We start from the raw sequence: 14,901 nt of genomic DNA, 5'->3' as shown, positions 1-14,901 counted from the left end.
TCCTGTCAGAGTCCTCTAACAAAACATGCCCTAGAGTTCAGGGCCATAACTTCTGCTACTATTTTGTCTTTACTCTTGGAAAGCTCAAAGTAAGCTCCATCCCACTACTGAGTCCATATCTCTTATTTTCCCTTCTTCTCTGGTAAAATTAGGTCTGAAGTCTTATGTCCTAATAATGCACTAAAGACTGCTTCTTTGATCTCTCTCTCCCCCTCCCAGTAAACTTAAAACTAACCACCCACTCCTATGGAAAAAGCCTTTACTTTCTTTTTATCTCTTTCCTGAAGACCCATTTTGCACAAATTGCATAATAAAAGTATTAGAGTATTTGGAGAAAGTTAATGAGGAGTGTTCCACAACACTGATGGCCTCCTTCACAAGCCTGGAAGCAGACAGGCCCTTAACAGCATTTAGTGCAGCTATTAATGCAGTTCAACAAGTACTTGCCATCTTCTCCTTCAACTCCAAATTTTCACTTCTGAGAAAAGCAGATTCCTTTTTGGCATCCAAGGCTATGGCTTCACTGTCTAAGAGGGATTTATTCAGCTGCTGAATTTCTTCAGTTAGTTTATCACAATCTCCCTGAAAAAGACAACACTCAAAGAAGCAAAAAACGATAGAGCCATAATAAACTTAATGTGCTCATTTTAATGTGGTTAAAATGTAAGTGCAGGCTTAGAAAACTCAGTAAGTTTACTTTAAGAGGAAGAGTAGCAGGTTGTTTGAGAGATGGGATAAACAGCAGCAGTTCTCATAGCTTGACTTCTCCAGACTACTGGTGTATGATATGTAGTAATTAACATTTTAAACTTTGTAAAACAAAATTTCCCAAGACCTGTAGTGAAGCAAATGTTCATCATACCATGGCTATACCTAAATTTAATCCAACTCAGAAGAACAAAGTAGTCTCTCAACCCAGTAGAAAACTCAAGTTTACCAGTGCAAAAGATGTCTCCTTTTTTTCCACTTCTGCTTTTTGTAGTTCTTCCACACGATTCTGTAATATTTTTATTTTGTTCTCTTTCTCTTTCAGCTGTTCCAGTTTGGAATTTATTTCTGCCTAAAAGTTGGAGGGGAAGAAAGGAGGAGAGAAGATTGGAGTGTTTAGTTTGGATTTTCAGATCTGAATTTATCAAAACCTACACAGAAAGCATTCATGGTTCTCAGCCATATCCCCCTCATAGCTGGTAAGATTAAGCCAAGCACAATGATGTCTAGCTTGGCCTCAGCAGATACAGTATTTCAAGTTAAACAAACCAAGCACATTTCACACAAGTCTTACTATCTGTAAATTCATGGAGAGGCTCACCTCAAGTTCCTCATTGTACACTTCAGCATTTGAAATGAGATTCTTTAAGTTGGTAATTTCATGCATTAGTTGAATCTGTGAAGCAAATTAAAGCAAAATTGCAGAGGATGTTAGAAAGCACCCACACCAGTAGCTTTAGCTGCCAACACCATGAAAACAAGCCAGTCTATCTTGTGTTTTCTTTTTTATTATTGTATACTCACACATCTACTTAAACAGCTACAAAGCAAGATGCTACATATTCTTTCAAAATGGATATGTGCGATGCAAAGCTCTGTATTTTAGCTCCCCAGTAATTAGAAAGGATTCAAGTACAATTTAATCTACAATAGTTTGACAAGCAAGAGCAATGTGATCAAAGCAGTTAATGCAGAAATTGTACAGCTATGACATTTCAAATTCCAGTCATGTTAAGCAGCTTTTTATGACACAGTGCAGATATTTATGATTTAATCTATTCACTGACAGGAATGAGAAGGTGCCAAAATGGAACTAAAACAAGCCATGAACACATTCAGTGGCATTCTCTGAAAGAAGCCACAAGTAGAAGACCAGTTAGGAGCCTTTTCCATTTCTTTCTTTTGGTCTTTGTTAGAAAGTTTTACAATAAGCACTCATCTATAAGTACTTATGTATAGTCACAAGCAAAGGTAAGAAAACGCAATCTGCAGATTTAATATTAGTGAAAAGCTTTAAAAGAAGCACCCTCCTGTGAGTATTACTATGTAGTTCACCTGTATAAACTGATATATTTAATCTAATGTATTTGGTGATGTATGTGACCTTTTAGTATTGCTATAAGTAATCTACTACATGGGTATCAATAAATGCTTACATTCACTGTAAGACTATCTTCAGATATCTGCAAAAAAATTTAAAAAGCAATTCTTGCAATGGAAGCTACTTTAGACACCCAAGAACTTTGGTTTTTGGTATCTATTAGATACCCAAAAACTTTTCAGGGAAAACTAACTTAGGATTTGTTAAACATTAGCTAAGGAAGATAGCACATTCAGTCCAGCATACAAAAGGTCTTCTAAATAGAGTCTTAAATACAAGCTAAATGGTAATATTTTATAGAGCCAATTTCTTTAAGATCTATAAATCACTGTACGGAACACAAGGCAAATAAGCAGTGACATTGTTAAATTGTAACCTGAAATGAAAATGCAAAAGGATGTAACAAACATCAACATTAGTGTCATGATCAGGAGATATTACACAGACTAATATGCACAAGTAATGTCCAGCAAAGGTATCAGGAAAGAAATGGAACAATACATCCATGTCTCAAGACCTCAAGTTAGTGGTTTTGTTTGGGGTTTTTTTTTTGCCATAACTTATTTCACAGTCCAGCCATTAGGCAGGTAGAACCTAATACAAGTAGTAAGTATTTTAGACTACAGAATCAGAGCATAAACATTTGGACGAACAAGGAACATCTCCAGTAACCACACAAAGAGTGAAGAAAACTGAAAGTCAGCATTTCCTGTATTCTAAGTTATCCAGTAGATAACTTCACATTTTTTGTGACTTCCTGGCACAAAATACAATGTTTTGATTCTACTATTACTAACCTTACTATAATTTTAAAATAATTTAAAATAATGACTAAGCTAAATAATATATTAAAAGTTAATGCTCCTGTAGTTCATGGATTACCAAAATGAGCTATCTTGGAATTTCAGATAAGATGTTTCACAGAAGAAACATAGGAAATATGGTTTAGCAACTATACTTGAACTTCAAAACAGTTCTAAAATGTATTTAAGCAGCAAAACAACTGCCACACAGAAGTCTAGAGTGAAATTCAGATCACACATTTATAAAAATAACATATAGTTACATATATATACACATAAATATGTGTTTAACCAGGCTTCAGTATGCAACTCCCCAAAAACTTGTCTGAATTCTACACTCCAAGTAAATCCAGTTTAAATCCTGGGCTCATTCATACTGTTGCTGAATGTAGCTTATAACACCATCTATTTGTGAATCAGCATTCAAGGCTATGTACATTGAATAAACTCCAGAAAGCATTTGGGCATAGAGGATTCATCTCTCTCTATTTCAATGCACCTTACCTCATGATCTTTTTGTGTTTGCTTTTCCAGTGCTTCAAATTCATCTATTTCTGTTTTTTCCTTCAGTCTCTCTTTCAGTTCCTTTATTTCTGACTTCAACTGCTCATTTTCCAGCACTAGATTATCAAAGTTAGCTTGCAGGACGTTGACCTCATTTACAGCAATATCCTGAAGAAGTGGCACAAGAAACTTGAGAGGCTGTTGCTGCAATATCAGCCTTATTTCTAGAAAATTCAGAACAGACCTACCTTTTCTAGTGCTAATGCTTCACAGAGTTGCACAGATTCTTCAAAGTCTTTCTGGGTCTAGAAAAAGAAACACCCTCAGTTAGCAGATCTACAAGATCAAGCGAGTGGAGTATTATATGCCTTGTTGCTTATCTTTTCACACAGCTAATCCTGTTTAAAGGCCAAAGTTGACTGGATCATTTGCCACAAACCCACAGAAGCACAGAACCATACCACAGCTTCACAGAGATTCCAAGAGACTTTCTAGCCAGTTTCAATAATTCTGCAGACACAGAACACTGCTGTTGTACAGAAGAGTAAGGCTGATCTTACTGAGAAGCACGTTAGGCATATGTGCAGTATCAAAAAGTCAAAACAGATTATGATGTTACCCAATTCATGTTAGGACCAGCAATCCATTCTGCTTCTGAAATTTGATCAGGAACCATCAGGCAATGGCTGTCATACCCAGAATTCTCTAAGGTAGCTGAAAAGAAAGATGTATTAACAAAAGTACCAGTAGATTTTAAACTGAGCATCAAAAATTTTCTCATAAAATAATTTTACCACATTGGAAACAATCATTCAATGGCAAAACCACAGCACACTGAGTAAGATAAGACTTCTGACTCTGATGATTTTCTGTTATGAAAGGGAAGACCACTGAAGTCCAATACCTATACTTATGTTGACCATCTTATCATAAAGTCTAAATCAAATCCAGAATATATGCTTAAGTACAGACTAGGAGAAGTCAAGGAAAGAATCACTCAACAATACCCTGCAAGATATAAGAAAAAAAAGCACCCCACCCTCATACAGAAAAAAAAAAGCCCAGAACAATCCACTTACAAGCAAATACATGTTTGACAGGAGAGGTAATAAGGATGTAAGATGTAATTCAGCAACAATACTGCTAAATTGTCCTCTTGTCTTCTTAGACAATTTTCTTAGAAAATTTCTTTTCCAGTTTTCAGTTCACTCCTTATGAATCCTTGAATTTCTCTGTCTCAACCTGATTTTTGAGTCATGACTTCCTATTCTTGTTTAGGATTTGGGGATTTTGCACAGATCTCTCCATTTTTGGGAAGAGAACATGGGTTGAAATGTATAGTCTGTGTTAAAGAACACTTTCCCAAAATACTGGGGGGTGTGGGAAGGCTGCATGGGAAGTGTTCATAGACCCTGGCATTCACCTCACAGCTCTCCCCTTTGGTTTAAAGAATTAAAAGCTCAATATCAAGTGAAGTTGGGGTAGTAGAAGCCCTTTTCATTGAAAAGTGTACATTAACCCTTGGAGTCTGGTTAATTTGTTTTTTAATTTGTGCTATCAAAGGATCAACTTATTCCCTTTGGGAAATGTAATGCAATGCTTGCAAAGTTATTTATTGGGAATTTCACAGAAAACGAAATAGAATGATCTGGGTTGGAAAGGACCTCAACGACCATGTAGTTACTTACAATCTTCCACATCTGGTACTGCTGGCAGAGACAACTTCATTTTTTTTGTTTCAGTTGGCATTGCATTTTCAAAGTCTTCAAAAAAGTTCGTGTTTGCCTGGTTTATTTTACCAGGAGCCCAAGTAACTCTTCTTCTTCTCTTGGCCTTTAAAAAATATTTACAGAAAAAAAGGATAAAACCAAACCACTAGGCAGAGTAAATGTTGCCTCAGGCTAGCTCTGTATCAGTACCTGTATCACCAGTTAACTAGACAGCATTTTGCCATATCCTCAAAATTAGTTGGAAAGCAAAAAAGTGCCTGCAGTCTATTCACAAGGCAACACTGAATTGACAGAATTTAAAAATTAGCTCTTTAAAAATATGAAAAAAGAGTGAAAATTACCCATCATACTTACTCTTCATCATCAGTATAAACCTAAGTATGTAATGTAACCTTTTGCAAAGTATTTCAGAGTTATCAGATTAAGATCTGAACAGGTGCTTACTTTAACATTCTCTTTTGAGGCAAACGAAGCAGAAGTCACCAGCATCTCAGTTAAGTTTCGTATTCTATCCTCCTGTACTTTTTGAAGAGAATTTTTTTCTTCCAACAGCTGGGCCAGTTGGTCCTTTTCCATTGCATGAATCTGAGTTTTTGAAGACACCTTCCAAAAAGAGAATAGTAATCACACTGACATCCTAAGAGCAGAAACCACTCCTAGAGAAGATACACAATTACTGATACTTAGAAACAACTACATACATATACTCCTTTAAGTCTAGAAGAGAAGTCTTTAATCCTTAAGAATGAAAATGACAGTTTAGTCTACATTTTGACTGCAGACTTAGTATTTAAAAGTGGTCAAAACTCCCAGAAACAACACAGCCTTAGATTTTTCTAGGTATAAAAAGAGCATTCTCCCAAATATAACTCACTACCTGCTATCACAGAAGATACAAAACATACACCCAAGTTCATGTTGCAAATTCATTATCATTAAGAATAAGAAATAATTGTTCTAAATTTTTTTTCTAATGATATTTATAAGTTGCAAGAAAAAACATGCATTCTTTGATTTAATGCACTAGAGCAGTACAGTCAGCACTGTCGTTTTCCTGTGCTTTATGTTTTATTATCTGTGGTCTAACAAGACTTGCAAGATTCTTTCGCAGCTCCATAGATTTTTAGAGAAGGAGAAACATCAAAGACTACATTGTTTGGTGAGAAGTTACTATTGTTCATTTTCTAAATGCAACTTCCACCTATACATGACCTAAATTTTGCCAGTGATATTCATGCAGTTGCAACTTCCTGCAACTCAAACTGAAGTTAGACATCAGTAAGGAAGGAAATAATATGAAGTTGGGATTTTAGAGAGACATTCAATCACTTCTTAGATTAATTAGTTATATTATTTGTTTTGATCATTAATTTTATGATTTGTTATTTCTTTTGATCAGTTAAAGTGTGCTATAAAGCATCACAAATTTCTATTTTTTAATTATGTTAACCTACTAATTAGGTGTAACCAATTAACAATTCTGTCAGTTGATCTCATTCAGCCTTAGCCTGCACACAGATGTTGACTATCATTAGTCGTTCTAGACTATTCATCACCTATTCAATTTTTATTCTCTCAATAAAAATGGCAAATACCACTTCAAAGAGTTCACATACTCCTCCAAATTTAACTGGTTTTGGTTTAAAACAGCTGGTCTCCAAATAGCTATCAGTACTAAGGATTGATTTATTTATTACATACTTCCTCCAGCTGCTTTTTCAAATCCAGAATTTCTTTGCGGTATCTCTTCAGGAGAGCATCATCATCAAGAACTTCATTGACTTTTGGTGTATTCTTCATTCCTTTGGCTGTATTGGCAAACTGGAAGAACAGTCTTTCATGGATAATAGCTGAAGAACAAATATCTAAAGACTTATTTTGTCCCATATTTCCCAACAGAATTAAAGGGAGAGTTTATTAGATAAAGAGCAACATATAAGAGGACACAAATATTTCAATTAGCTTATTTTTAATGTCTTCTAAGCTTTGAAAAGGTGAAGTTTTCCTTTCTTGATATTAATACCTACAACGTGAGGCATAACATTTAAGTAAGAGTATCCCAAGTTATTTTTTATTTAATAAAAAGCTCAAAAGATCATCAAAAAGGGGAACAATCCTACCTAAAGAATATATACTGTTTATTAACAGTTCAATTCCTGTAGTGCCTAACATCTTGTGCTAGCAAAGGCTTCTATAACTAGGTTTAGAAAAGGCAAATGAGATAAGAGTGGTTATCTCTTGCCTGCAAAGTGAGAGAAGGAGCTTTGTTCCAAGTTGCAAAAAGCTCTAGGTAGACAACCTAGCACAAGATGATTGGGAAAAGATGCTGTGTACAAAAAAGTATTTCAAATTCTGAGTTTACAAAAGCCCTTCAGAAGATCCAAGTCATTAAAGATCCAGCAGATTATATTTCCACTCCTTAAACCTGTCTACAATAACTAGTGCTGGAGATGACGTGAGAAGCTTTACCTGAAGAGTGCTGAGTGTCTCATCAAAAGAAACAGGAGTAATTGTACAAATAATAACTGTTTTAGCGTTTCCTCCAAGGGAGTTCTGCAGAATTCGAGTCAGCTTGCTGTCTCTGTAATTTATGAAGCTAATAAAAAAGAGGCAACAACAACAAAAGTCAGATTTCTGCATAAACATGATAAATACATTTTCTAGAGGTAGTAGGTTATGTGAAACAGTTACTTACATAAGATTGTAAAGAAAGGATTTTAATTTCTTAGTTTAGCAGCACCTTATCTTATAACAGGTATACAAACAGTTACTTACCCAGAGGGGTCATCACAAAGTTTTTTGATAACTTGACCCAGAATGAACAAGCTCCGGTTTATATTGCAGCCTTCTTTTAGTCGAACACCTAGGTACCACACATTTTATTACTACTGTTTTAAATTTATAAAAATATAAAGATACATTTTCAACCTGTCAAGCTTTTGTGCTGTTATGCTCAGAGGGATTGATTGTCCAAGAGTTAAACTTTAAGTGCCACAATGCACTATTGACCCACAGCAGGCAGTACCCAATCCTTTATGATAGCCAAAATGCATTGAAATAAAACAGTAATCAAAAACATTCAGAACCTTTACATAGTAAGCATCTGAGGTGATAAGAACTACAATTTTGCTTCCTGTTTAAATTTTGCAAATGCCCACATTTACACATACAACAAACCTGACTTAGATACAAGTTTTAGGTTAGTCACTCTGTAAGAGAGACTACTACTTGTGTCCCTCTCAGATCACTTTTTTCTGATGAAGGCACTTTTGTGCAGCTTCATGCTGTCACTGTTAACAGATGAGCTTCCTCTGAACTAAAGAGTGAGCCATTTATTCCCTCTTCACCTTGACACACAGGTCCCAAAAAAGCTTATTGTGATTTTGTTATTACAGCTGCATCTTCACTGAGTCATCCCCATTGTATTAGCTCAGTGCAGGACTGCTGCTGGGCCTGCGATTCTAGAAAAAGCATATTACTATTTAACTGTTTGCACTTTACAGCATTTACAGTATTTTCCTGAGTAGATCCTGTCCTACCAAGGGGAAAAGGCCTTATTTATAAACAGTAAATAACACAATAGCACATGGATCAAATAATTTCCTATCATAGTTTCTCATAGGGGTTAATTAACAGACTTTGTTGTCAGTGGAGCCTCATTTAACACTCACCTTCAGATCCTGTTTGACTAGCTCTTTCACTGCCTGCCAGATCTACCAAGTTCTGCAAATGCATTAAATATTTCACTGGTTAGTTCTGAGGCAATTCACTTTAAGTCCTTATAATTCTAAATCTCAGCTAAGAATTTCATAAACTAAAGTTAAGCTTAAAAAAAAAAAGTAAAGTGTCTGTCATTACTGGAATTAATGCATAGCTACTACAGACAACCAATACTTTCAAAGGTACATTATGGTGTGGAGTAAGTTTGTATGAACTCTATTATTCCACCCCAAATAGTGCTTCAGACTCACAGTGCAACAACCTCTATCCTTGGTCACAAAAAGATAAACAGTTTCTCAATACAGAAGTGTTAATACTAATCCAGCTGTAGGAATCTTTCATGGGAAAGAGCCTAGGTGAGATGATCTAGTGTCCTGTCCTGAGCTGGCTGTATGTCTCTCCTTGCCTATCATTGTGGAGATAAGGCAAACAAATGAACTACCAGAGGAAAAGCCTCACTCTGAACCTGGTTAAAAGCCAACTAGAACATTATGGCACCCCATAATGAGCAATTAGCCCTCACTTTAATTAATTTTTGCTTCAGAGAAGTAAAATCCTGTACTAACTCCACTAAGCAGCAGCAGACCAAGAGGGCCAAAATCCCTCTCCCATCACCCCTGTTACTCATGGTTACTGTAAAGTCAGCTGGAACTGAGATGGGGCAGAGGGGGCAGAGCAGGAAGAGTGGATACCCTAAGTTATGGTAAGCACAAAAAGTAGGTATTAATTTGTTGAGGTACTGCATGAGCAGTGTTTACACTCAGACCCCAGATCTTTTTCACATGAAGCCAGAACAGAAAGCTCTCTCCACAATGCATGTGATTAACTTAATGCTATTTCCAATTCTGAGTAAGAGTGCTCATCAGATTTTAGCAGGCTCAAATAGTTTCATATTGGTTCCATTCCTGTTGTTTCAGATAATTTTATGAGAATCAAGAAAAGGCTGTATAAAAGGCTTAACATTTCTCTAGAGATGTCCAGTGGTACTCCCCCAGTTTGTGGTATTTCATATACCAAAGAGATGCTAAGAGGGGTTACTTCTGAAAAAAATGAATCTTTTGGCCGTTGCAGATGTAGGCCATGTTCTTTTAACAAGAAACTAAATTTGAGGATAAGGGAAGTCTTAAGGTTACCCATTTTACAGGTTATTTCACTGGACTTGTCAGTGGTCAGAAACAATTGTAGTGAAGATTTATTTAACAAAATGCAAGAGCACTCTGACATAGTCCCTTATGCTCCAAGAAGGTCATAACACATAACACTACCCAATCCAGCATGAGTAATTCTCATGTAGAACTCCCTCTGGTGGGAACATCTGCTCTAGATAACGCCACAGGAGTCTCCCTCTATACTTAAGAAACATCTGTCAGAGTTAATGACAAAGAACTCTTGTAAGTCATTATGAAGTATCATTAGTCTCTCAAACAAGCAGTAACAGCAAATTCTCTAGTTAACCTGTACTCCAAGAAGGTATTAAATAGACATTTACCAAGTGGGAAACCATGACTGCTCCATCACAGTTTGCATTTGCAGGGTCGCTTCGTTCTCTGCTTTCAATGATCTAGAAATGCAATGAAGTTTTTGTTACTTTGAAAACAATAAAACCACTCCCAGTAGTGAAGCAGTTTTTACCATTCTGAAGATAGTGTGAGAACGGCTGCTGTGTTCATTCATTTTTGTTTCTCCATAATGGCGATTTCCTGCCAAAAAGCAACATTAGAATACTTCTGCTTATAATCTGATAGACAAAAAGCACAATTTTAAAACTCTCTGAAAAACTTTGGTTTATGAATATAAAGCCAAAGGGATACCCCATGGTTCTAAATATACCTGATTAACCAAAACTTTTTAATGCTATCAGCTGACATTGTCTAAATACTTACTTTCTCCTTTTCTAATCCATTCCATAACTTGTTCTGGGGCAACCACCACTTCTTCAATCAGATCTTCTACATATGTGTTCCTCTACAGAATAAACACAGTAATAAATTTCACTGAACTCCAAAACACACTTCAATACATAAAGTAAACATTACCAGCAATTATTATGGTATTCATTCGACAGCTGAATATCTTTTTACTCTAAACACAAGGGATGGATAAAGTTTAGACTTTGACCAAAATTGTCAAAGGCAATTGTTGCCTAAGGGCACAAGAATCAAACAACAGATTTAGAAAGTTTCCTAAAAACAGAAGGGCTGTGTGAAATGTCCTTCTTGTCATTTTTGAGGGAATTTAGGAGTATATTTCTCAGTAACTCTTATAAGGACATAGTTATACAACTGATAAATTTCCCTTCTTCTTATATTCCAAAACCATGACCATTTAAGGGAGCCGAAGGAAAAAACACCCCAAAACCCAAACCAACAATTTTTATTTCCTACAAAATCTTACATTATAAAGAAACTGAAGATGGTGTTACTACAGGTTTCTTTTTCAAAAGTGATCATCTTACTGAATAGTTCTAGTCACATGGTAATTCTATGATCACAGCAGTATACCACTTGCTAGATGACACAAAGATGATATTAAAGTAACTCTGTATATCTGTCAGAAACTTGAAACTCATAGAGCTTAACTAAACAATTCTTGAGGTTTTACTGTCAAAGTTAAGTAAAATATATCATCCTAGAAACCTTGAGGATTAAGTCTACTTTTATAAAGATTTACAAAGATGAATTAGCAATAGCAAACCCAAAGTCACTGTTGTTATTCTAGCACATCAAGTGTCCTTCCGCCAATGCTGAAGATACAATTACACAGTTTGTCCCAGAAAAATTTTCCACTGGGTGCTTCTGAAGGCTTTTTTTCCCAACTTCTTTTACTCCGAGCAGATACAGTACTTATACATAACATCCACTTACATTAACATCCTCACGAATTCCCAGAGGCTTCTTTTTCCTATTATCACAAAGCAAATCAGTAATTGTTTCATTGTAGATTTCCATGTATGAAACCCTTAGCAGGAATTCTCTGTCTGGAATCTAATGTTGAAAGGGGGAGGAAAAAAAAAATCAAACAACAGACTAACTGATGGACATCTTTTAATACAAATATTCTTAAATTAGAGATAAAAGTTTGGATTGTTCCACAGATTTCTTTCCCTTCATCCTTGCTGTACATTAGCATAAAACAAGACAGAATAATTTTTCTTCTATCTCACCTCTTTCCAGCTGCATTAATACCAGCTGCTGTATACCACTTCTAAGGTTATTACATTAAGATAACTGCCCAACAGAAGCATGACAATAGTTCTCCTACTTAAATGCCATTTCCATAACCAGTTTCCTCCTGCTTAGGCTCTTTCCTCTCTGTATACCTTGTCTTCTCTCTTTGCTTGCGTGGATTTACTTTGTTGCTGCTGCTTCTTCCCCTGCCTCCTTGGTAGAGAATGTTGGAATGAGGAAAGGCTGCACAATGGACTCCAGAAAAATCTTCTTGCCGTTAGTTACTTCTGTAAACCCTCTAAGGATATTCTGCACTTCCTTAAAGGAGCAGTGACCATTTCACTTCACTGGTAACAACTACCTGAAACCCTCTAGGCAGAAGCAAACACCCTGCAAATCATGTTTTGGAAATCACTATTTTAATGTACACTTTCTCCTTCCTTTTATTAATATTGAGCAATTAGCAATTCTTTCGTAAGCCTGAAATAAGTAAATATAGTGTCATATTCTTCCCACTAAAAAAAAAGTCTTTAATTGTTAGTTTTTCAGACTTTTAAAACAGCAGAATAAACACAAAGCTTTACATTATCTACCACATTGATAAGCGAGTCCCTGTCGGGATCATTAGCTTGTCAGAGTGACCCCGAGAAAAGTTCCAAAGTCTCTTTCCCAGCCCGGCACTTGAAGAAGGAGTCAGAGCCCTTAATTTCTCAGTCTCGAGGTTGTTTATTTTATCTATAAAAAATTTTCTCCTGGCTTGCCAAGGTCAGCTCAGCAAGACAGTCTGAGGCATTCTGCCTGCCCCAGGGGCAGTGTTATGTCTTCATACTAAAAACTACGTATACAATGTTTACAATTACTTTCCAATACCTATCACCTATGTTAGACAGTGAGCTTCTACTCTAAACCAATCTGTAAGTGCCAACATCACAGCAGAAGATGGAGGCCAAGAAGAAGAAGGAGAAAGGCTGGACACACCCAGATTCCTCCATCTTGCCTCCTGAACCCCCATACCAAAAACCCTAAAATCTACTTTTCCACCCTGTGATAATTTCACTATTATTCTACCTAAATTGTTGTGGCTTGCTGGTCTTCATATAAGGTTGGTAATTTGCTCCACGGGTCATAATCAAAACCACAGGCATTTTGGGCTCTGTGCCAGGGTCTCCGAGACCCCTGGCAGAGGTCTTGGCTGCTCAGGACAGCCAGAGGGATGTCCTGGGTCCTGGATCCTGACAAGTCCCTGTTCGTATTTGTAATCAGTTTAACATATTTGGAAGATCAAAGTTCTACTCAAAGTTAATTTTTTGACTCCTTATGTCTCAGGACCCTCCTCAGTTTGTTCTGATTTGATTTTAACTAATAGAGTCCCATTAGCTTTTTGTTTGAAAACAAAAGATGAGCCTGGCTCATCTTTGCCTGGCTGGCAAAGTAACTGCAACATTTAGTCCAATATAAGTTAATTTCCTTCATAAGCCTCTTGATACTAAAATTAATTTTTATGTAACCATCACAAATATTACTAGTCCTTTCAGTCACTTCAATTTAATAGAATTGCTCACCTCACAAATAATTTTGAACACATGTTGAATTGCCTTAGGGATAATGCCCACAGAATCTTCATTCCCCATCATTGTGTAAGTCTTCCCTGAAGCAGTCTGTCCATAAGCAAAAATTGTGCCTAGAAAGATAGTTAAGTTTTACTAAGTATCTCTGAAATACATTCCAAAAGTTTTTTAAACACAGTTTTAAAACTTACCATTATAGCCTCGCACAGCTGACTGTATAATTGGAACAGCTACACCATCATACAACTGCTGAGTGTTGTCACTTGAGTGAAAGACACGATCTTAAAACAAAAACAAAAAAAAGGATGTGAATCCACTCTATTGCAAGTCAAAACAAGCTGTCATTCAGTATTGCTGACTTCAAATCCAGTACATTTGCATAATCATCTGCAAGTTAGCTCCAGTATAAATATCATTGTAGTAGCACTAATGCAAGCTTTTAAAATTTAGTTTTAAAATAAATATTAAACACAAAATCAAGAAAGACACAATGCACAGATGATAGACAAGTAAAAAAACCCAAAGAATGATGAACACAGTTAAACAGTCATCCCATTTAATCCTAAAAGGTTTTGGCTAATTTATCTACAAGGATGGTAAGCCTGACAAGACAGGTTAATTGTTAAACTCCTAGCCTGGTGCATGCTTTTACTGAATCTGTGTTTTGGGAAAAATATTTGTAGTAGCTATGTTCATATTAACAAGTAGAGTTGATCAGTAGGAAAAGACTCAAAGGGAGACAGCTAGTTATGAGGATCCCACATTCACACTAGTCACTTTTGGAACTGTGTTCTCCCATACCCTTCTCCCTAAATGCTCTGGACTAGCCCTTGTTTAGTCCATTTGTAACTGGATTTCAGATCAATAAAATGTGCTCCAAAGCCAATATGGCACGAACCAGAACAGAGAAAGTAAGGTCCATCAGGAAGCTGACCTCAAAAGCACATCCCAGTGCTGCCTGCACCAGAAATCCTGTGTGCCCCAATGACCCTACGAAGCTGGGAAGGTTGAGGGGCATTTCAAGAAGCTCAGGGCATTCACCACAGTCGACACGTTCAAGAGAACAGTAGCAAACTTCCGCGTAAGCATCTAAGTAAAGCAATTGCTTTCACATTCTTACCGTAAGTAAATGTTTTGGTACCACTCACGTCGGAAACAGTATTATTCTCACTTCTCCAGTGCAGGGACACTTTATCTGAGGCATTTTCTCTAAAAGAAGAGACACTGTGTTACCTTTATTGGGCGAGGACTCTGCCCCCAAAACGCGGGCCCCTTACCGCGACTCCCTCTCCCCGGATCCCTCCGTCCGCCGCCCTGCCC

General features: G+C 36.6%; 1 protein-coding gene across 1 annotated transcript in view; it reads right to left on the bottom strand.

The window, feature by feature from the left end:
* Positions 1-14,901, bottom strand: part of CENPE (centromere protein E) — a 38,498-nt gene that overhangs the window by 22,844 nt on the left and 753 nt on the right. The window contains exons 2-20 of the mRNA XM_031066496.1: positions 14,702-14,790; positions 13,773-13,862; positions 13,576-13,694; positions 11,711-11,830; positions 10,730-10,811; positions 10,479-10,546; positions 10,336-10,407; positions 8,798-8,849; positions 7,902-7,989; positions 7,596-7,722; positions 6,828-6,947; positions 5,571-5,729; positions 5,085-5,229; positions 4,016-4,110; positions 3,645-3,701; positions 3,397-3,564; positions 1,310-1,384; positions 938-1,060; positions 448-582 (exon numbers count right to left, since the gene is read on the bottom strand). Coding sequence (XP_030922356.1) covers positions 448-582; positions 938-1,060; positions 1,310-1,384; positions 3,397-3,564; positions 3,645-3,701; positions 4,016-4,110; positions 5,085-5,229; positions 5,571-5,729; positions 6,828-6,947; positions 7,596-7,722; positions 7,902-7,989; positions 8,798-8,849; positions 10,336-10,407; positions 10,479-10,546; positions 10,730-10,811; positions 11,711-11,830; positions 13,576-13,694; positions 13,773-13,862; positions 14,702-14,790 — 1,984 coding nt within the window. The remainder of the gene's footprint in view (positions 1-447; positions 583-937; positions 1,061-1,309; positions 1,385-3,396; positions 3,565-3,644; positions 3,702-4,015; positions 4,111-5,084; positions 5,230-5,570; positions 5,730-6,827; positions 6,948-7,595; positions 7,723-7,901; positions 7,990-8,797; positions 8,850-10,335; positions 10,408-10,478; positions 10,547-10,729; positions 10,812-11,710; positions 11,831-13,575; positions 13,695-13,772; positions 13,863-14,701; positions 14,791-14,901) is intronic.

Source organism: Geospiza fortis, unplaced genomic scaffold, assembly GCF_000277835.1.
Source record: "Geospiza fortis unplaced genomic scaffold, GeoFor_1.0 scaffold11, whole genome shotgun sequence".
Classification (NCBI taxonomy): Eukaryota; Metazoa; Chordata; class Aves; order Passeriformes; family Thraupidae; genus Geospiza; species Geospiza fortis.
The sequence above is the reverse complement of the archived record's forward strand: the minus strand, read 5'-3'. Positions and strand labels throughout refer to the sequence as shown.